Source organism: Callospermophilus lateralis, chromosome 3, assembly GCF_048772815.1.
Source record: "Callospermophilus lateralis isolate mCalLat2 chromosome 3, mCalLat2.hap1, whole genome shotgun sequence".
Lineage (NCBI taxonomy): Eukaryota > Metazoa > Chordata > Mammalia > Rodentia > Sciuridae > Callospermophilus > Callospermophilus lateralis.
Window position 1 is genome coordinate 186,539,460 of NC_135307.1, and position 21,628 is coordinate 186,561,087.

The window sequence follows — 21,628 nt, forward strand, 5'->3', positions numbered from 1 at the left end:
GTCACATCTCTCCCCCTTCTTCAATGCTGTGAATTTTCTTAATAAAAATGTTTGAAAGGGGCTGGGGATGTGGCTCAAGCGGTAGCGCGCTCGCCTGGTGTGCATGCGGCCCGGGTTCGATCCTCAGCACCACATACAAACAAAGATGTTGTGTCCGCCGAGAACTAAAAAATAAATATTAAAAAATTCTCTCTCTCCCACTCTCTTAAAAAAAAAAAAAAGTTTGAAAACATGAAATGAAAGAACTCAAGTCTTTTGCACGAGGCTCGGGGCTCCACAGGTGCAGCTGTTCTCAATGGGGTCATGGGTGAAGGTTCAGTGGTGGAACAACTCCTGACCTTTATCACAGCAGCCAAGGGCACCTGGCCCCTTCCAAATCTGAGCATTAAGTATCAATACTTACCCAGCAGCTACTACAAGCAACGTTCAGTACAGGTGCCTGCAGGGACGAGGAAGCTCCTTGAAGAGTCCAGGTACGTTTTAGGAAATGTGTGAGCAAATACTTTAAGAAGCTTCATGATTTCAACAAACACTGGCTCGTCACACTTTATTTCCAGATTCTGGGTGGCAGAGACATGAGCCCTGGTGTCTAAACTACGATTCCCACCTGAGGGCACCCAGCTCCTTCACTCTGGATTTCTGGCAGCCCAAGTCCAATCCTGGATTTAAGCAAATGTTTCAAACCTGCCAATTAGAAAAACTATCCCCCCTTTGATGATGTGCACGGCCCAATCCTGGAAAATGACCACTTAACAGATTCATGGCTTGGACTTGTCATTTTCAACCACAGCCAGTCACTGGCTCCTTAAAGAATGATGAAACTTAAAAGAATGATGCACCAAGTTAAAGCTGACAAGACCCAAGTAAAGCTGGCCATGGAGATGATCAAGCTTGGATCTCTCCACACAATCTCTGCTTCCTGCTCCATCTTCACATATATATAGGGCCATAAAACCACAGGGCTGATTCACACAGGGAAGAATTAGCTCGGTAAGTTGCTGAGGCTGGCTTTGAACTTGTGATCCTCCTGCCTCAGCCTCCTAAGCTATTGGGATTATAGGCATGGCCACCAGGCCCTGTGTACCCACTTTTTTTACTCACTAAAAAATAAAATTTGCAGGCTGAAAAACAGGGGCCAAGAGTTAACAGGTCTAATTTATTCATGATCTACAAAGAATTTAAAGCATGGATTACAGGCAAATCCATCTTGGAACAGTACTGATGTCAGATCTCCACAGTCAGCAGCCCCAAAGCAACATGGCATTCTCAGTGCTTGGAACCACAGGGTACAACAGCCTCAAACAACAAACACCGAGTTTCATTTTGGATACTTACCAGTCAGGGCGTTTCCAGAGTGAAAGAGCAACACTCAACATGACCACCACTGGGGGCACAAGTTCAGAGCAATTCCCACGCAGGGGACCTGGTTTTAACCTGAAGACCACACAAATGCCACCCATCTGGGTCTTGCAAGGCAGCCCACCAAAGTCCTGTCTCTTAGGAAGAGGACAGTTCCCACTTCAGAATGGCCAGGAAACTATCCAGTAGAGCCGGGTAGCACTGGGAATGCTAAAGGGAAGCAAAAGGAAAACCATTCCACTCTGCTTGCCAACACATGGAGGGACTAGGACATGCCACAGGGCAGGGGTGATCACAGCTCGGGATTCATTCTCTAAGGTGCGAGATTTCTGCATTTCCCAAGATGGGTGAAAATAACTCACAGCCCAGTGTTGATGCTGAGCAGGATAATCACTGCTGAGGACTCAGGGCAGGCAGGACAGGGGAGAAGGACAGAAAGAGCTAGCGGCAACCTTCAAAATATTTTATTACAAAATACAATACAGGGTTGATAGTTGGTTTCCCAAAATTCTCTAACACATATGCTGCTGAAGGAAGCACAGTAAAATACCTGACACTGCCCACAAGACTCTAACTTCTATAATAATTTTGTCCCCCTTAGAGTTACAAGAAAACTCTGCAGCAAGTAGTGGAACAGAGGCGGCAAGTTGCCGTGGACAGCTGGACCTGCTCAGCAGTGACCTGTTTCCTCCAGGGGTTGGAATCCACGTCCATGGCCGAGGTGCCCATAGCTGGGGCCCTCAGAGCGGAGAGAAAACAACTCTGGACAACCAGAAGTCTCAGGTTGCTACTTCTTATTCCTGGGCTTTAGCTCTTCAGCTGCATTACGCAGGAAAATGTAATTTTTCTTTTGGGGATTATAAAACTCGTGTCCCTAAAGAGGAAAAAAAAAATAAGGATCTTTTACTAAAAGACAACAGTCAACTTCTGTGACCCTTTTTATATGCTGGTTCCTGTGCTAAGTGCTAGAAGCAAAACCTCCCTGGAACAGAACAAACCAAGGGAGAGAGAAGGAGAAGTCATGTGTTAAAAGCTTAAGTCCTCAGAGAGAAGGCTAAGGGCCTGGTTCAGGTCCTTCCACAGCGTCCCACATAACTACGGGCAATACCACTACACCCTCGAGTCAAGATAGCTCTGACCTAAGGGAGGGTGCAGCTGGCCCTGGGCAGCTGAGAAAAGCAGGGGTCCCAGGGTTGTGTGCCTGTTGGGGTGGGGGAGACACACTGCCTGGGGCTTGGAATGCCAGACGACCACTTTGAACATCACCCCACAGGAAGGAATGGCAGCTGCCAGACTGTCAAGAGGTCAGGGACACCAGCAGATCCAACCTTTAGGTAGAGCCAAGCGGGAGGGCAAGGCAGGCGACTATGAAGAAAGTACGTGAGCACAGGCCTGGGAGAGACAGGTGGTCACAACTCACAAACTCTGCCACTTGTGCTGTAATGACATTCCCAACAGGTATGCTTAGAAAGTTCTGGATGTTCACCATAACATAAAGTGAAGCTTTCTGAATGGCTACAGTCAAGCAGTGAGCTAATAGTAATAGTGGTTGAGCTAAGAATACAGAAAACTCCTGAGGTGGTGTTTTTATAACTTGACTGTGACCTACACAACCCCACTGTGAGCTGATGTTAACGGCCTGGACAAATTGCATTAATATAGTTTTTAAGGAGCACTCAAAGCAGATAAGCCTTCTCACTTTACTACTTTTTTAAATGTTTGTACGGCGCAGAGCCCTGAGTGTGGCTTATAAGGAGCAGCTGTGATGCAGCTGCTGGGTTAGGCACGGGAGACTCAGAGCAGAGCCCATGGCCAGGGCTAGGGGTCTCCAGACCACAACCTCAGCCAGGTGGAGCAGCCAGTCCACATTCTTGCAAAGCTGAAGCTGTGGTTAGAGGGATGGCGGTGTGTCCACAACATGGAACACTACTTGGCATGGAAAATGAAAGGATTAGTGATGTGACATGTGCCAACAGCACAGTGCATTTCAAAACCTTTAAGCTGGGTAAAGGAACCCGGGGGAAAAGAGTGTGTGGTGTGTGACTCTTACTACAAGAAATCTTAGAATGTGCATGTGGGTCTACAGTGACAAAAAGCAGATCCAGAGCTCAGTGTGTGCAGGGGGGAGGAGTCAGCACACAGGTGGAGACCTTGGGGGAAGATGGCACACTCATTATCTTGACAGGTGGTTTCAGAGGCATTTACAGATGTCGAAACTGATCAAACTGTGCACTTTAAATGTGTGCTGCATGCTCCACTTCAATCATACCGATAAGGTTACTTAAAAAAAAAAAAAAAAAAAAAAGAAGCCCAAAGAGGGGACACACACAGGCTAGAACAGCCATGTGAAGAGACAGAACCTGTCACTGCCCAACTCTTCTGAGGAGGCAAAACTAAGGTGACCTCAGGAGCACCAGCGGGTGCAGCTGCCCGGGCTGAGATCAGTGCTGTGGGGAGAGAGGTTAGCAGCCATGTGGGAACCAAGGAGCCTCGGGTGCACAAGGCCAGGGCTGGGGCCTCGGGCATGCAGGAGCACCTCAGAACCTGGCCGAGGCGGGAAGAAGGCTGGCATGACAGGCCCGATCAGCGGTAGGAAGAGGGACACAGCAGCAAAGAGCAGCAGCAGAGAGGCCGAGGGAGGAGCATGTGCACCACTGTGCCCGACACAGAAAGCAGCTTCTGGTGGACAAGGAAGGAGTCAAGGAAGGGATAGGAAGGAACATAATGGGGAACGTGGGGGCAAGTGGCGGGGGTGGAGGGAGCTGGAGATGGGTAGGGAAGATGGAGGCTGGTGACCTCCCTACCAGGAGCAAGGGTCAGGTGGCAAAGGGCTCAAAAGCTGCTCTGCAGCAGAGAGGTGAGAGGCGAGAGGCGAGGCGAGAGGTGAGGGAGATAGAACCACGAGCTGCAGGGCTGCGCTCTCCAAAGCCGATAGGAGCAGGCAGGGAAGCCAGCATGCCACCCCTCCTTCCCCTGTGGGATGCAGCCCTGGCCTGCGATTCACCACCAAACTTGAGGCCTGGAAAGGCAGGCGGAACCCTGACAGCTCCTGACTTCTCCTGCCAAGGAGCAAACCACCAGGGCCGCCCAGGTGACAGCTCAATGCCCTGGCCTATGACCCTTCCAGAAACCACAGGAACCACCCCAGCTCCCAGACACCAGCTTCCTGCATGCCCAGGCCTCTGTGCCTAAGGAGAGAGCAGCTGGCGACGGCCTACACTGGCGGAGCACCTCCTGGGCGGGTATGACTAAAGCCTGCACTGCACCCACACAGCCTTAAAGGCAGGCCTACGAGTTCCCCTGACAGGGAGGTGACAGGATCTTCCCAAGGGGACAACAGCAACTCTGGAGAACAAAGTCACAGCTCAAGTGCAGGCCTTGGCCAGAGCCTGCCTCTACTGCCTTACAGCGCGGGGAACAGGCGGGGACCCTCACCTTGGACCAATCATAGCTGGAAGCGTAAGCAAATATGTTCCCGTTGTGGTTGAAGCAGCAGGCGGATATTGGCTGATCTAACTGCTCGGAAGTCTTCAGCTTTGTTCTGGCGTCTTTGTCCCAGAAGCTGAACCTCCCATCGGATCCCACGGTTGCCAGGGTGCCATGAACAGGATGGAATGCGATTCCATTTACCTGCAGAGGACGACACACAGTGAGAGCAGAGGCAGGCGTAGTGGAGAAGCAGGTCCGTGCCAGCACCTACTTCCTGCAGGAATCAGAAGGCAGAAGGCAAAGTCGTCTCTCACTCCCACGTCTCCTGGACCAACTGCAGGCACAGAGCTAAACCCTGCCCCCCTCCAGGGCACAGAACTGATGTGTGCATCTGCTAGGAGCACCACAGGGATGCGCATCTCAGGAAAGCGCCTTTCTTCTTTATCAGTAAAGAGCAATCTATTATTGGCTGTGTATGAAAACTGTTGACCAGCACCCTCTCATGAAGAAGGTATGAGACACTCCCCTAAATGTCTCAAGCCTGCATTTCAAAACAGACTAAGAACAAATCAGACTATATGTTCATAAAAACAGAAAACTGAAACCAATGCAGAAGCCATTTACCCCCAGAGAACACATAAGAGGCTCCTCAGTGCTCTTGGGATGTGTCCTTTCTGACCCTGTAATCACTGGTGAGCCCACTCCAGGTCTGGATTCTACATGTCAAAGTTAAGTTTCTAGAGACGTACCGCATAGATGTCCTGTGGAGCTGAAGTATTGGTTCCATTGGATCGATGACATTTAAAGGTGAAGTTATCTTTGGCACTGAAAAACAAAGGCACATCTAAGTCTTCCCTTTAAAAAATAAATCTTGAGTGAAATTTCCAGTTGACTGAATTCCACTTACGGATTTGGGGGGTTGATGTAGTGAATAGCAACTCTCCCCTCGATGCTCCCCAGGGCAAAGCCAGTCGGCTTGTTCTGTTTATCTTTAAAAATAGCCACACAACGATGCTAAAGTTTGGGGAGAAAAAAAAAAAAAGTACATTACCACTATGTAAATGTAAGACAGTCACCAGAAACCTCACTCTGCCATGAGGAAGGCATCCCTGCACCGTTAGCACTGCTTTCTAGCTTCTAAACTGCCACGCGATTCTGTGACCCAACTGTACAACTAACTGCAACTGTCCCTTCTCCCTCTGCCACCCTGGGAAGCCATATTCTCCCCAGTGGAGCATACCGGGGATGCTGGCCGATGCAGGCACTGGCCCTGCTGGGCTGGCAGGTGCTCCCTTGGATCAGCAGCCATCACCAGCTAGGCTAGTGCCCCACAGCTGTGTATGTACTGCTATGACCTGTGTTTGTGTGGCTCTTCTTCTCCAGCTGGGCAGCAGTGCCGGCCAGGCCCACCTCAGGGGGCAACAGGGTGGAGACAGCAGACAGGACAGCATTCGATATATAAACTGAACATGCTACACAGTGACACAGCATTCTATTCTTTATCTCAATGAACTTGACCATTTTAGGCTATTATCAAAAAATCAGAAATGCTGGTCAGGGTGTGAGGTAAAGGCACCTCATGCATTGCTGCAGGGAACATAAACTAGCACAGCCACTATGGAAGGCAGACGGAGGCTGCTTAAAAACGAAGACTGTAACTATCACGTGCTCCAGCTATATCACTGCTGCGATCTAACCAAGAGAAATGACGTCCACATGCAGAACCATCCCTGAGCTGCCACATTTCCTGCAGCACTACTACTAGTGGCCGAGACAAAAATTGGCCGCAGTGCCTACCACCCAAAGAATGAAGAAAACATAGCATGTGAGAAGTAGTCAACCATGAAGAACAAAATCACGTCATCTGCGAGCTGATGGAAGGACTCGAGGACAGCATGGTAAATGAAATGAGCCAGATGTAGGAAGACAAGCATCATATCCTTTAAAAAGGCAGGTGGGCATGATCAAAGCATAGCGTGTGCATGTATGGAAACATCACAGTGAAACGCATTAATGTGAATAATCAATATGTTAATAATTATGTTTTTTTTATCAAGCAGATCCCACAGAAGCTGCCAGGAGAGATGTAGTTCCCAAAGGCTGAGGGGAGGGGGAACCCTGATATGTATGCACTGCTACAAGCGTTAGAAGGCAGAGGCTGGGGTGTGCTACTGCGCAGCAGGTGACCACAAAGGCCACTGTACTGCGTCTCAGGAAGCCAGGGAGATGCTGGAGGATCTTACGTAAAGGAACAATGTGTGAAGACAGCACATCCTCCAGGCTCATCATGCTGTCACCAAGGCAGATCGCCCTCCTTCTCGTGTGGATGAAGAGTACTCACGGCATGCACACCGTGATTCCTGCAGCCACTCACTTGGCTGGTGACTATGGCAGTGAACACACAGCTTGAATCCTGGCCCCACGGTTGTAGGTGAGCACTCAGGGGTCAGACCGCCAGGTTCTGCAGTGCTGTCTCCACCATGGTTTCTCCACCCTGCAGCCTTGCAGGAGTGCACGGGGCTCCACGTCTCCAGGTCCTTGCTGACTGGTCTTTTCACATTTTGGTAACTGTGGTCCCAAAGGTGTAAGGGGATGCCTCACAGTGCTTTTACTTGCATCTCCCAGGGAGAAGCCATAGTGGTCACCTTTCCCACACTTGCTGACCACGTGCATGTCTTTTCTGGAGCAATGTCCATTTAAGACTCAGTCCAAACCGGGGCAGTTTTTTTTTTTTTTTTGCTTCGAGTTGCAGGAGTTCCTCACACACTCTGGAATGTTACCCCGGACAGATACGTAACCGGCAGACGTCTTCTCCCACTGGTAGGTGCCTTCTTACCCGATTGCTTCTTTTGCTGCACAGAAGCTTTCTGTTTTGTAGATGTTCATTTTTTTTTTTTTGCTTTTGTTCCCTATATTTTTGGTGTAACACACCCAAGAAATTACTGCCAAGCCAATGTCATAAAGTTTTGATCTAAGTGCTAAGAAGACTTAGATCAAATATGGTGGTAGAAGAATGAGAAAAGAACAGATTCTAAATAGTTCCCAGGTGGAAGTAAGGGAGCCTGGTGATAAATGAGATAGGAGAGTAGAAAAGGAAGGAGGGTGAATCAAGAATGACTTCTAGTTCCATCTCAGACAACCAAGCAAATGGAGTCCCACCTAATGAGATGTGGAACAAGTGCATCAGGAAGAACAGGGAAGGAGTGGTGGAAGGGGCAGGTCCAGACCTGCCGGTGTTTACATGTATACACATGCACCACGGCACTGAGGGCCACAGCCAAGGAGAATCCCAAGGAGAGGAAAATATTTGAAAAGCGATGCACAAAGGGGTCCTGGGTTTGGAGAGGGTGCTGCTGGATGGGGACCTCTGGGAGAAACAAGGGAGCTACTGGAGTGTGGGTGTCGTTGTCAGGAGCATAGTAGCAGGGTCTGTTGGGGACCCACATCTCTAGCCTGCAAGCATGACTGTGGACAGTGATGAATGGGAGATGAGTTTGGCATGGAAGGCGGTCGCACAGGCAGAAGAGGGGGGAATCTCAATATTCAGCAAAGAGCCAACAAGGAAGAGGCTGGCAGCACGGAGCCAAGGCCCAGTGGCTCATGAGCAGACCTGAGCAGGGGTCACACCAGAGTTTCAGTTAAGTCATCAGTTAAGTTTGGAAGGGGACAAACACAGACCATGCAAGACACCTGACCACAAAAGGAAACAAGTGTGCAGGTGAGCTGTAGGAGGACAGGGGTGAGGGAGATCTATGTGGAGGGACGCACAGGCTTGGGCACCCTTTGGTGAAGAACTAAGAGCCAGAAGCTACCGGACAGTGAAAATAGATCATCTTTCCTGCTAAGATGCAGGGCAAGGGGTGTTACCATAGAACTGGCCTAAGAACCCCACCTGACAGGGGAGGCAGGGAAGGATGCAGGTTCACAGACTCACAAATCCAGTAGGAGGAAGACAAGGACCCTCCTTTATTCTCTGAACACGAGAATTCAATCACTGAGACAAAGGCTAAAGGGAGCCTAAGGAGAGAGAAGCAGGCCCAGCAGTCCTGTGGCCAGTGGGAAGATGAAGCCACTGCATACAGTGTGGCTGCCCCTACTTTGGAAAGTCTGGCAGTTACTTCCAGGGATTTAAGGAGACACAGTCTTTGGTGAGTACAAAAGCTGGAGGGGGCCTTGCAACCACGCGTGCACGATGAAGGCAGAGCTGAGGCTGGAAGTGATGAACTGCCCGGGAGCCAACCCAGCAGGTGTGTAGTTTATTCAGCAGCACTTGGCCACCCACAGGAGACAGGTGAGGTGGGCTCACCCACGGATGGGTGGCTTTTACTCACCAAACATCTGTTTGTTTCCTTAAACTTACTCCCTAGGTAACTTCCAGGCTTCTAAAGCAGATACAGTTGTCCTCTATGCAGCACCATCCTGCACACAGCAGGTGCTCAACACATGCTTCCTCACGGGCTTCGCTTACCTGGTGCTTCAGTGGAGATTCTATCCTCCTGAATTCAGAGGGCTGGTTCTCTAACTGATACACGATAAGGCCCCTCTCTGCAGTCGCCACCACGGCCATTGGGTAGATCTACGGAATGGAGGGAAACAGACACTGAACAGGAAGGAGCGGGCTTTTCTAGTCACGAAAACCTCAACTTCTTAAAAGTTTAACTATTCAATGGCATCAATGTTTCACGAAAACCTAGAGAATCTATCTGTAGGCAGAACATTCATATATATTTAAGCCTTGTTTTTAAAAACCGTAAAATATGTGAACATTTAGGAAATATTCTGAGGAACTGAGAAGAAATGAAAATCACCTACACCAGGCCTTCAAAAGCTCACAGCTAACACTACGGCACACTCGACTCCAGTCTTCTGAGCCTTGTGTGTCTACACTGTGCTGTGAAACCCACGTCCTCCACTCAAGCTGTGCTTTATGAGAATCGGTGAGGAACTCACATTTATCCGAGAACATTACAGTGGCTGCCTCGTGTTCCCTCAAACATGCCACAGCTCAGGGGGCGTGGTTAACTATGCCCACCATGTAGGTCCACCGGTCACCTTTAATGTTTCACTACATTATGTCAAGGGAAGACCATTTGTACCCATCATTTTTCTCATGATAAATTCCTAAAAAGTGGAATTTCTGGGATACTTGGTATAAAACTTTGGCTCTTGACTAACAGATGGAAAAAGCACCTCGGTTTCCATCTCAGAGACAGGATTGTGAAAACTGGAATCACATCACAAAATAACCACAAGTTTTGCTACCATTTCACAACAAATTCACAGTAGGATGGCACATACCTAGCTGCATATGTTTAAAAAGTGACCACCAGTATTTAGGAGTTCTGAACAAATGCAACCCCTAAACCAACTTAGGTGACTAGAGTAATTTGAACTATACCTCTCCCCCATCTATTAATAAAGAATTTTTCAATTACCTACTAATTGCAGGATGCCAGAAGGAAAAAAATGCTATTTTTTTGGTGGTGGTGAGGTACCAGGGTTTGAACTCAGAGGCACTCGACCACTGAGCCATATCCCCAGCCCCATTTTGTATTTTCTTTAGAGACAGGGTCTCAATGAGTTGCTTAGCACCTCGCCATTCCTGAGGCTAGCTTTGAACTCAAGATCCACCTGTCTCAGCCTCCTGAGCCGCTGAGATTACAGGTGTGAGCCACTGTGCCCAGTGCTATTTTGGTATTTTAAAGAAAATAAAATTCCTTACCACATCGGCACAGTAACACCTCTCAGGGAGCTGCAAGACCATCATGGGAGTCGATGACCGGGTATCCCAAAACTAAAAGCCAAAAGGAGCACTGTGTGAGTGTTCAAGCTGAAATCTACCCAGGGAAGAATTAGGTCTGCCATGCCGGGGCCATACACTCCCTCTCGCATACTGCACCTTCAGAGTCTTATCCCAGCTCCCGGTCATCACACAGCTATAGTTTGGAGCTTTGATCCAATGTATGGTCTTAACAGGTGCATCATGCTTTCAACAAGATAAAAAACAAGCAGATCAATGTAACCTAACAATGTGCTCAACACTTCTAGAGATTCGCAGAAAAGGAACTAATTATCAAAGGATATTTCAGTGTTTCCCCAGGACCAAAAGTAGTCCATCTGACACAAGAGCATATACCCACCTTCCATTTTACAAACTTCAATTTGACTTACTGATAACTAAGAGTGACAGCATGACCCTCCCTGGGGAGATATGCAGAAATGGCTAGTGAGAACCACGCCAGTTTTACACATGTACCAAGGAGAGATGGAGAGGCCCCAGCATGTGGCACTGGGAATTCAGTACACAATGCTGTCCTGAAAACACGCGGTTGCCAAGAGGCTCTGTGAATGCCCCTAGGCGGGCCCTGAAGCTGCAGGTTGCCTGCCTTCATAACTACTGCTGCCCCTTCCTGGCATTCTTCATGGGAGAACCTGCCTGCTACAAAAGCTAGACATGCTACAAAAGCTCTGTAGGCATGTGGAGGCGTCCCGCTTACTTGAGGCAGTATTTCCAGACCCTGAAGACAGTGCCTGGCACATGGCCACTCAGTAAACACCTGAAGAACAAGCGAGCCAACGCAGCTGGTGAAAGACAAGTCACACACAGGTGTGGGGAGGCCACATGGCCATGCTGAGGAACACTTCTAGCCTTTGTCTTTATAGGTTTTAATACCACTAACTCCTGATGGCACCACCCACAAATATAGGGAAGACACATGCAAAAGGCTCTAGGAAAATACTACGAACAAGAAAAAATGGCCAAAAACCATTATTTTTGTGCTAAGAACTTTCTAGTACACTTAAATCTGATTGACTTTGTACACTCTCGTTGTTCTTTTCTATAGCAGGGAATTATTACAATCATCACAACCCTGGGCAGCAGTCCTATCATGCTGATTTGCAAAGGGCTTATGTTACCTGTGCAATCTGTATTGCCTGGTTACTATTGAGGTCCCACATTTTGGCAGTTTTATCACATGATGCTGTAAATACTTTGCTCCCATCCTAAAACAAAATGGAGAAAAATTAAATCTATGTAAATTCAGATACTAGGTTGAACATTTGTTTTCCAATTTTTATTTTTCCAATTATTTGGGGGCTACTATACTGCAAGCCACAGTGTCATAAACAAAACACACTTTCAGCTCTAGCTTTATATTTTATTGACCTAAGAAATAATATATAAATAGAATATTTTAAAAATCTACCAAATAACACTTAAAAGTTATATAATGAAAACTAAATCTCATCCCTCAAAGGCAACTTTGGTCTACTTTTAAAATCTTTTTCTATTTGAGAAATTTAAGCCTTTAGAAAAATTACAATAATAATACAAAGTGTTCCAGCATAGGGGTGCACGCCTGGAACCCCAGCAACTTACAAAGCTGAGGTAGGAGGACCAAAAGTTTGAGGCCAGCCTGGCAACTTGGTGAGACCCTGTCTCAAAATTAAAAACAAAAACAAAAAAAGGGGGAAGGGATACAGCTCAGTGGTCCCCAATGCCAGAAAAATAAATAAATGTAAACATTTCACCGAGATTCACCAACTGTAAACATATGCCACACTTACTCCGCCCGCCCCCACCTAGCGCATGTACACACACACACACACACACACACACAGTTAGCTTGTTCAGCTCTATGTTTAATGGCACTCCAAAGTATGTGTGATAAAACTACACTAATTTATAAGAATCGCTGGTATAAAGTGCAAACTAGCTCAAAGCACCAGCAGTCACTGACTAATGATACACTCAGAAACAGAAGCCACGGAGCAGGCCTACCCTGGCACTGCTTAAAAGAGCTACATGCATCTGTCGTGAATGCATGAGGCTGGGCTCAATTAAAGTGCACTCACAGGAGCAGGCAAGGGCTGTTCAGGCTCACGGCCAGAGTCTGCTAACCCCTGGCCTAGGCTATTTCACTTCTAGCGTCAAAGCTCACAGACTTTCCACTCTTCCTTGGCAAAAATTTCTCCCCTTTGAAGCTACCAGTTCTCCATCTGAAAAAGAGGTGAAGCCTGTCCCTCATTCCATGAATGAATTTACAGTGGTGACGCCATAAACCTTAGATGCAGAGCAATCTGATGACTAGACAGGAAAACCTCACACACAGATCCCAGCTCAGCAATGAAGAGGAGGAAGTGATGCCCCCCACCTGGATGACCTCCGAAGCAGCAGATTGAGGGAGAGACTAGACTTACAGTTTCCAGTCTTACAGTTTCCCATGTATATGACATTCTTAGAAAGCAAAACATTTGGGGACAGAAAATAGATCAGTGGTTTCCAGGAGCTGAGAGCTGGGAAGGATCTGACTACAGAAGGGCAGGAGGGCATCTGGGGCTGAGGGATTGTTCCACAACTGAACATGGTCTTTGTTCCTCAAAACAAAGCTAGACCTCAAAGGTTCAGTTTTATTATATACCTAATAAATAAATGTCTGAAAATAACCTAATAAATCTGGTCAGAAAAGACAGGAACAAAGCCTGGAAAGGGCCTGGAGGCCTGGTTTCCTTAGCGTCATGTACACCTGCCTCTTGCTTCTGCTGGGTTCAGGAACCAGGCAGCAGGGGCAGGAGAACGGGCAAGAGCCAACCTGCTGCCAAGGTGGCCAGCCCTCCACAGCAGCAGCTCCTCCAGAGCTCAGTGGTCCCTCCCAGGCAGCAGCACAGGTGCCTTGCCTCCCATCTGTTGCCTTGCCAAGGGTCCCTTCATCACTACACTCTCCTCAAATATGAGAAGAGGAAAAAAGAAATAAGAAAAAAGAAAAGCTCAGAATAAATGTGTGCAAGTGCTTATATTCAGGATCTTAGGAGGAGAAAGAAGTTGAAACTGATACAATTCAAATATCTAATAACAGAAAGTATTCTTTTTTCCCCCTCTAGGTATTTCTGGAATAATAAAATTTCTGATTTTAAAACATACGCTTAGGGCTGGGGTTATGGCTCAGGGGTATAGAGCTCGCCTGGCATGTGTGAGGCACTGGGCTCGATCCTCAGCACCACATAAAGATAAAGGTATTTTGTCCGCTTACAACTAAAAAAATATATTTTTAAAAAACCCCATAAGCTTATGGTGTATTTAGATACAGGAAAGGTTTCAAGAAATGATATAATTTCTTGCTCTAGGTAACATATCAACAAAACAGCCAGGCGCAGTGGCACACACCTGTAATCCCAGTGGCTCTAGAGGCTGAGGCAGGAGGATCACGAGTTCAAAGCCAGCCTCAGAAATGGTGAGGCCCTAAACAACTCAGTGAGACCCTGTCTTTAAATAAAATGCAAAAAGGGCTGGGGATGTGGTTCAGTGGTTAAGTGCCCCTGAGTTCAATCCCTTATACCCCCTCCCAAACAAAACAAACATATCAACAAAACAAATGGCTTTAATGCAAGCAAAGCTTCCAGAGAGAGTATCTAACTGAAGCTAACATTAAGAGTGACAATGAATTACTATTCACTGTTCAGTACCATCAAGCATATCAGATGCGGGACACCTGACTTGTGTTTGTGTTATAAACTATTGTGTGTCACACAGCACTCTACGTAGAAGAGAATGTGGGAGATGGATTGGAACATACATCACTCCAGCAGACGTCCAACACGGGTCCAGTGTGCATCTGCTGGGCTTTTGGAATGGTCTGCCCGCTGTCCTGAACTTCCCAGCAGCGAACCTATAAGAACAAGACCAATTAAAGCAAGCGAGGCAACTTGTGAAGCACTAGAAGCACTGTTATCCAGGAATGATGGGGTACAATTTTTTAATTAATTAATTTGTTCTAATTTGTAAAGAGACAGGTTAATAGTTCATAGTGTCTCTTTTTTTTTTTGGTGGGGGGCGGTGCTGGGAATTGAACCCAGGGCCTTATGCATGCAAGGCAAGCATTCAACCTACTGAGTTATATCACCAGCCCCCTATAATTTATACAAACTCCTCTATTAGTCTAATCATATAACTTTTAAGAACAAAGCCATCAAAATGCATATAGAAGGAGCTATTTTCCTACTTCTAAGCTATTAAAATATACAAATCCTATTGCTTACATGTAAAACTGTAAGTAATTTCCTCATCACATATACGAGATATCTTTTAAAGCAGAAGTAGAGGCTCACTCCTGTAATCCCAGCTACTTGGGAGGGTGAGGCAGAAAAGAAAGCTCAAGGTCAACCCTAGGCAACTTAGTGAGACCCTGTCTCAAAATAAAAAAGGGTGGAATATAGCTGAGTGGTAGAGGCTGTGGTCCAATACCCAGTTTTGCAAAACTAAATAAATAATGTATAAATAAGAATAGACTATCAATCATAACTATTTAGAAAATCAAAACTTAAGTGGAAATTTACCTTTCTACTCTGAATGCTTTAACTTTTACCTCACTTTTCTGTTTATAAAAGTAATGCAATTTACTTGGAGATGTCATAAACATGACTCCTAGTTCACAACTGGGATGTAGCTCAGGGATAGAGTGCTTGCCTAGCATGTATGAGGTCTTGGGTTCAATCTCTAAGCACCACAAAAAAACAACCAATCAAAAAGCACACCACTCTTTACAAAAACTACATATAAACTTGCCCAACCTTGACTTCCCTCCTCCCTAGTCCTTCCCTCATCCCCCACCTGCCCCATCTCCCCGCTGTAAGCCAATTTGCTCTTCCAGAAACCTTGAAAGTGGTATTCCATCTGTTGAGCACATAATTGTCACCACTGCTGAAGGCAAAACCTTTCACATCTTCACTAGCACAAAGTCAGTCTTTAATGAGGTACTGTCAGGCAGCAGTGACACAGCCCTGAGCTCCCTGTGCACCCTGGCTGACCACTCGTGGAAAACAGGCCAGTTGTTCTGCTTCCTAAGCCTCAGCATCCTGACTCATAACATGGACACAATAAGCACACAGTGCTTCTCTATGTAAGGACTAATTCCTTATCAGATTTCCTTCTCAAGTTCTAGGACAATCAATGGGACTTAAGGATCTCTGAGAAATACTGCCAATTACTACCCAGAATGTTCCAATTTGCATACTACTAGCAGTACAAGAAAGGCTGAAGCTTACCCTTGCCAGTACTATTAGTCTTTAAAATGTTTTGTTGGGTAGAAAAAAAGAATTTATCATGTAAGTTTGTCTCTTAGTGATATAAATGTGGCTAAATGGTTTCAGTTTACTCCTTTTGTGAAGACCCTCTTCACATCCTGTGCTTACTATTCTACTAACTTTTATCATTCTTTTTTGGACATTATGATTAATCTTTCTTTCTGTACACAATGGATAATTATAACGTTTATGCAGGATTGGTGCTATCATCTAAAGTTGAACACAGGCCTGAAGCACTTTCAGGACACCAAGAAAGAAATTGTGTGCATCAACGTGGGTAACATTCTTCTCAGTGAATGGTACTCTTGGTTTGGGAATATGCTTTAACATACTGGACTAGAGTAGGAAATTTTGAGCAATGCATAATGATATCTCCATTCAGAAGGGTTCACAGTTTCTTGAAAAAGACCATGTATATAAGAACTAAGACTTAGTTCTGATCCACTCACTTGGTACAGATTGGAGTTAAGGAAAAGCCAATTTTATCCATACCAAGATAGGATTAGAGAAGATGCACTTAAGAAGCACTCACATCATTAGCCCACGATCCTGCAATAAGAAAGTTCCCCGGTAAGGTTGGTGGGCTAAAAGACAGACAGCCGATGCTATCATCAGGAGAAGATGTTACTTCAATATCCTGGGGAGGGAAAGTCAATATTAAAATGTACACATCATCACAATGTCAAAACTGCTTTCTTTCTCACTGAACTTGCCATGGTGGACTTTCCTTGTCTCAAGAACTTAGACCTTCCCTTACTTTGATCAAATAAGCCAAGGAAAGTACTAAGCCCTCTGGGACTATAAACAGCACACTAAATGAAAGACCCCAAACCTTTTCTACATGGTGGCCCCCAGTTACCTCTTGCTCTAAGTGATCCTTCACATCTATTACCCACCTCCCACCCCACAGAAATGCTGATCCAACAGTCCTCAGCTTGGCCCTGAGAATCTGCACTTCTCACAGGCACCTGGGTGATTATAGAGACCTGACAAGTCAAGAGGAACTGGACACTAGGCCAGGATTCAGGTATTTCTGGGCTCCAAGGTTCAGGAAAACTGGGCTAGACAAAATTCCAGAGCTTTCATTCCAAAGGAGGATCCCCAGCCATTTGTTTCTCCTGAGGTCACAGATGTAGGAAACCCTGTGAGGCCTCATGCAGTACCTTCATAGGGTTGTGATTATCTGTGGTTGTGCTGCCAAACATGCTGGTCCCGCCAGTTCCAAAACCTGAGGTTGTTCCGAACAGACTCATTTTGTGTCTAAACAATAAAATGCAACATGTTAAGGACAGGTCCTTTCTTAAGTAATAAAATCCACTAAGAGGCAATATATAAAGATCTTAAGTCACAGAAAGAAAATAGTGGATTCATGCCAGGCTCCTCTCTTCAGAAGAGATCTAAAAATGCAATAAGTGGACTAAGCTTTATGAGGGGCACAGGGGCACACACCTATAATCCCAATGGCTCGGGATGCTGAGGCAGAAAGACTGCAAGTTTAAAGGCAGCCTCAGCAAAAGGCGAGGTCCTACACAACTCAGTGAAACCCTGTCCCTAAATAAAATATGTGGCTCAGTGCCTCTTAGTTCAATCCCCAGTACCCCCGCCCCCCCCCCCAAAACCCTTCTATTTTAGAACAGTTTAAGATTTAGAGAAAAACCAAAAAGACAGGAAAATTTCCATATGCCTCACATCCAGTTTCCCCTATTCTTGGTATCTGATAGAGTATGACACATTTGTCACCACTAATGAACCAATACTGACATGGTATACCAGGGCAGTTTTCAGTTACCAGCTAGGAAATAAATCTGCTCATTTAAATAGTCAGAGACACTAAGCTCCACACCAGAGATATACAACAGAAAGGACAGAAGATCCCCACGTTTCAGTTCCCTATCTGGGGGGAGTTCACTTTCTTCCGAGTGCTGTGCTCTGGTCAGGTCAACATCTGCATGAAGTCACCTAGAAAAACAACCAGTCCTAGAAGGGACTCAACAACTATATTTAGTGGTTTTTAAAAAGTAATCCACTTTGGTCCACTTGAATTCCAAAAGGTTTGGCATTAGGTCACAGACATATACCTAGAAGAATCTCCACTGAGTTTTTTTCCAGGGCATAACTAGCAGGCCCACCAGAGTCTGAATAGAACCTCTGCCACTCAGATTAAGCTGGAACCTTAATCTCACCAGGCCTCATTTTTCTCACTGCAAACAGAGAAAAAATATTGTATACTCTCCAGGTCTGCAAGAAGGATCAAATCAGAATTTGCAGAAAGTGTAGTGTCTAGCACATACTAAGTACAAAAAGCAGTTTTTCCTTCTTTTTCTTCCTTTCTAAGGAGAAAGTCTATGCATAATTTCCTAAAGATTTCACATACTTTGATACTATGTTTTCAATTGGTTAGCAAATCTTTACATTCAGAAGTCTACCACATCAGTCATCTCTCCAAAAGAAGCCTAATGGCTGAGTGACATACTGATTAATGAGGGCAATATCCTTAAACAGGACAACAGAGAATGGAGAAACTGCAAGGAACTTGGGGAAGACATCTGAGTTCCCTGGCTTGATGAAAAAACAAAGTGAAAACATAATAGGTCAGAGCAACAGCTATGGGCATATTGACATTTCGGAAGGCAACCTTGTGAAAGGACATGGTGTTTGCCAACTGCATCTCTGCTCCAAGATGTAGAGATGCACTTGAAGCATCAGTTAGCTGCAGGATCAAACAAGCGAAGGAATCACAGGGCTTCTGTAACCAGGGTCTGGGAACAGTTTTGTGGCTTTGGGCAAGTTCTTTAGTCCTGACTTTTTCAACTGTACATAAAGACACTGATATCTATTTCACAGAGTAATAAGTTAAGGTCAAGCACATCATACTTGAAACACAACAGGCTGTTAACAAATGTTGTTTCTGACCCCACCGCCCCCAACAGTCAGGTTGCCATTAGGGATGGACTTACAGGACTCTAGGTAATAGTCACTCAACCACTTATCACCTAGTAGGAGCCACATGCTGTGCTGGGCAATGGGAACCCAAGAAGTTGAGAAGGCAGGTACCCAATGTGTCAATCTCTTCCCTGCTGAACCCCAGCCACAGATCTGCTGGCTGCTTCTGCCCTGAACACAGGGTGCATCCTACCAATGGTTCTTCAGACCCCAACGAATGGCTCACCCTCCCCCAGCCCCCAGTTGCCTCCCTTTGAATCTTCACGTTCTAGTCCAAAAGCTGCTTCCTCGGACCGTTTTGAGGTGATGGAAATGTTCCCAATTTCGTCAAAATGTACCCTTTAGCTGGGAAATTCACGTTCTGTAAGTTGGACTTCCATGAAGCTGTCAGCCCTGTTCTTTTTAAAAATCATCCCCTCGGCGGCTTCCCTAATTTAACATTTCCAACTTTCTGCCACACCCCCTTGTTTTGGTGGCGGCGCCGGGTACCGATTGGCGTTTTCTGGTTTTTGGTCCGTCCCAAGCTCCAGGAGCGCACGCAGCTGCCTGGGTCCTTCCCCGGGCGCAGCGGTCCGGCAGCACGGAGCCTGGTCCGGGGAGTGCAAACGCACACGCTGGGGGAAACGCGCGGCAGGGAAGACCGAGGAACAGACCTGCTTCCGACAGCGGCAAGGGCGACGAGGCAACCTGTGAGGGAGGCCTTTGTGCAGAGGACCGGTCAGGAGAGCTTCTGCTAAGAGGCGACGTGTGCCTGATGGAAGGAAAAGGCGACAAGGCTGCCATTAAGCCCGGGAGACCCTCCCCGGGGCCTCAGTTTCCCTACAAGGGCAACGACGAGACCAGGCCCTAGGCGACCCCCGAGGCCCCCTCCGGCCCGGCAGAGCTTCGCAGAGCCTCTGCCTAAGCTCGGCCAAGAGGCCGCTCGCGCCTCGGCCTTGCAGCCAGGCGAACCCCTCAGGGGACTCCGGCCTCCGCGGGCTGCGAGGCGCTGCAACGGAAAGCTCGGGGCCTACCTGAGAGTCGCCGCGGCGAGCAGCCGGGGGGGGGGCAGCGGGTGGACCCGAGGAGCCTTGCAGACCTGCTCTGGCGCGGAGGAGCACTGGCGAGGTAGCCCGGGCAGAAACACCGGGAGCCCGAGTCTCCTCGAGTTGGTGGTAGAAACAGCCCCAATTACCGCGGAAAGACAGCGCATGCGTCCCGGAGCCACTTCCGGTTTCTCCCGGAAAGCACTGAGGAAATCGGCTCCTCCTTCCGGGGCGGTGGCTCAAGCGCAAAAGCGTCGTTGACGTCGAGAGGAAGTACTTACATTAGCAGTTTGCGAATTGGCGGTAAATTGGCCAAGCGCGGCATGTTGCCAAGCAACCGCTTTTGTAAATTGGCCGACAGGGCTAGTGGAAGGTAGTTAACTCTCGGCTTGTGAATTAATTTTCGTATTTGTCGTGATTAAAAGTCTAAAAAAAAAAAAAGCAAAGGTCTGATTACTACCAGTTAATGTCCAGGACCTTGCTGGGGGAGACCTCCTGCGCGGATCCTCTCCGCCCTCGGGGGATAACCGGCCTGGAGTCCAGGTTCTTGATTAGGTTGCCCGTGCGATGTCACTCGAAGGCTCCTGCCACCGGTAACGCTCGGTGGAAACGTCAAGGCGTCGGGAGACAAGGTGACTGCGGGTTTAGGTGGGGGTCCTGCCGCCGGCGTGGGGTGAGCCTCGCGAACGCAGAGCGGAAAGCGGCCGACTGCTTGAGGCTAGGCTGCTGGTGTGGCGGGCGTCCAGGCGGAGGGAGCCTCGTTATCATGCCGACTGAAGCTGGCCATCTAGGACACTTGGCCGTGACCTCAGTTTGCTTGCTTTCTGAAAGGTCACATGACAAGTTTTAGCTTGGTGACTCCGTTTTTGACTCCGTCCGTCTGCTCTGCCGGGCCCAGTGCAGGAGTTAAGTTCCAAAGAGGGGCCACCTTGAGCTGAATTAAGAAGGAGCTGTGGGTCCTTTGGACCCATGTCCACTGTGCCCACTCAGAGAAGCACAGGACCTTCGGCCGAGTTCACTACTAGGCCTGGTCTGCATGCCGTGACCGCCTCAAGCATCCCCGGGATCCGTGGGAACTTGGTGTACTCGCAGATGCGCAGATTCCGTCGGAGAGCCCACATTTGTGCCAGAAACTGAGATTAGACTGCAGTTTTCCCAGCCACAGGGCAGGAGCAGAGGTGGAACTGGACAGCTGGCAGCCTGCTCCCACATCTGACTACTTACAGATGACAAAATGCTGGCGGCTCACTTTTCCCCTAGAAGGGAAGATCTATAAAATTTGTATCCATGGACTATATAGGCGAAAATAATTTTAAAGCAAAATAATTAAAATTAAATTTTTATTGTGGTCATCATTCACATTGGCAAACTTTTCTGCCGTTTTTACACAGGTGGATATTTATGAATGATAGTTTATACTCTGTTTTTAGATGAATAGAAACTGAGTATGTTTGTAATTTTAGAATAAATTATTTACGTTTTAAATTATATAATTTTGAAATTTTAATTAAAGAGTTCTAATATTTTGGCCTAAGATTTCTAAACACCTTGTTTGCAAAGTGTACACACTGAGTGTTATCTGTACCAGGAATTGGGACATTCAAAGCGGTTTCCTATCAAGAAGTACTTAACATATAATTCCTTGTGATTTTCCCCAATCTCTATTTTTGTGTTTCAGATTGTTCCACTCTGTTTCTTTTTAAAAAAATGACTTGAAAATATTTTAAAGGAATTTCTACCCCAAATAGTGGAAGGATGAGAGAACAATGAGCTTCTGCCAGCAGAGGGCA

At 47.0% G+C, this 21,628-nt stretch overlaps 1 protein-coding gene across 2 annotated transcripts; it reads right to left on the reverse strand.

The window, feature by feature from the left end:
• Nucleotides 1-1,136: 1,136 nt before the first annotated feature.
• Nucleotides 1,137-20,848, reverse strand: Rae1 (ribonucleic acid export 1). 2 transcript variants are annotated; one of them, XM_076851920.1, is made up of 14 exons: nucleotides 20,371-20,848; nucleotides 19,827-20,264; nucleotides 19,467-19,564; nucleotides 17,034-17,130; nucleotides 16,403-16,507; nucleotides 14,364-14,456; nucleotides 11,707-11,793; nucleotides 10,688-10,774; nucleotides 10,511-10,582; nucleotides 9,257-9,364; nucleotides 5,696-5,802; nucleotides 5,538-5,613; nucleotides 4,795-4,989; nucleotides 1,137-2,233 (listed from the first exon to the last, which is right to left on the reverse strand). In XM_076851920.1, exons 4-14 carry the CDS (start codon nucleotides 17,121-17,123, stop codon nucleotides 2,147-2,149), a joined length of 1,107 nt encoding a protein of 368 aa, XP_076708035.1. In that variant the 5' UTR covers nucleotides 17,124-17,130; nucleotides 19,467-19,564; nucleotides 19,827-20,264; nucleotides 20,371-20,848; the 3' UTR covers nucleotides 1,137-2,146. The 2 variants fall into 2 exon arrangements, with proteins under 2 accessions (XP_076708035.1, XP_076708036.1); XM_076851921.1 differs by lacking the exons at nucleotides 19,467-19,564; nucleotides 19,827-20,264; nucleotides 20,371-20,848 and adding an exon at nucleotides 17,949-18,159.
• Between the last annotated feature and the right edge of the window lie 780 nt (nucleotides 20,849-21,628).

What these genes read in the sequence shown, in the direction of transcription:
- Rae1 (XM_076851920.1), bottom strand. Translation starts at nt 17,123, where the DNA reads ATGAGTCTGTTCGGAACAACCTCAGGTTTTGGAACTGGCGGGACCAGC. An exon ending in ATAATCACAACCCTATGAAG is followed by an intron (nt 16,508 to 17,033) that starts GTACTGCATGAG and finishes TTCCCTCCCCAG; the next exon opens with GATATTGAAGTAACATCTTC. An exon ending in CCAGCTATGATTGGTCCAAG is followed by an intron (nt 2,234 to 4,794) that starts GTGAGGGTCCCC and finishes TTTCCTCTTTAG; the next exon opens with GGACACGAGTTTTATAATCC.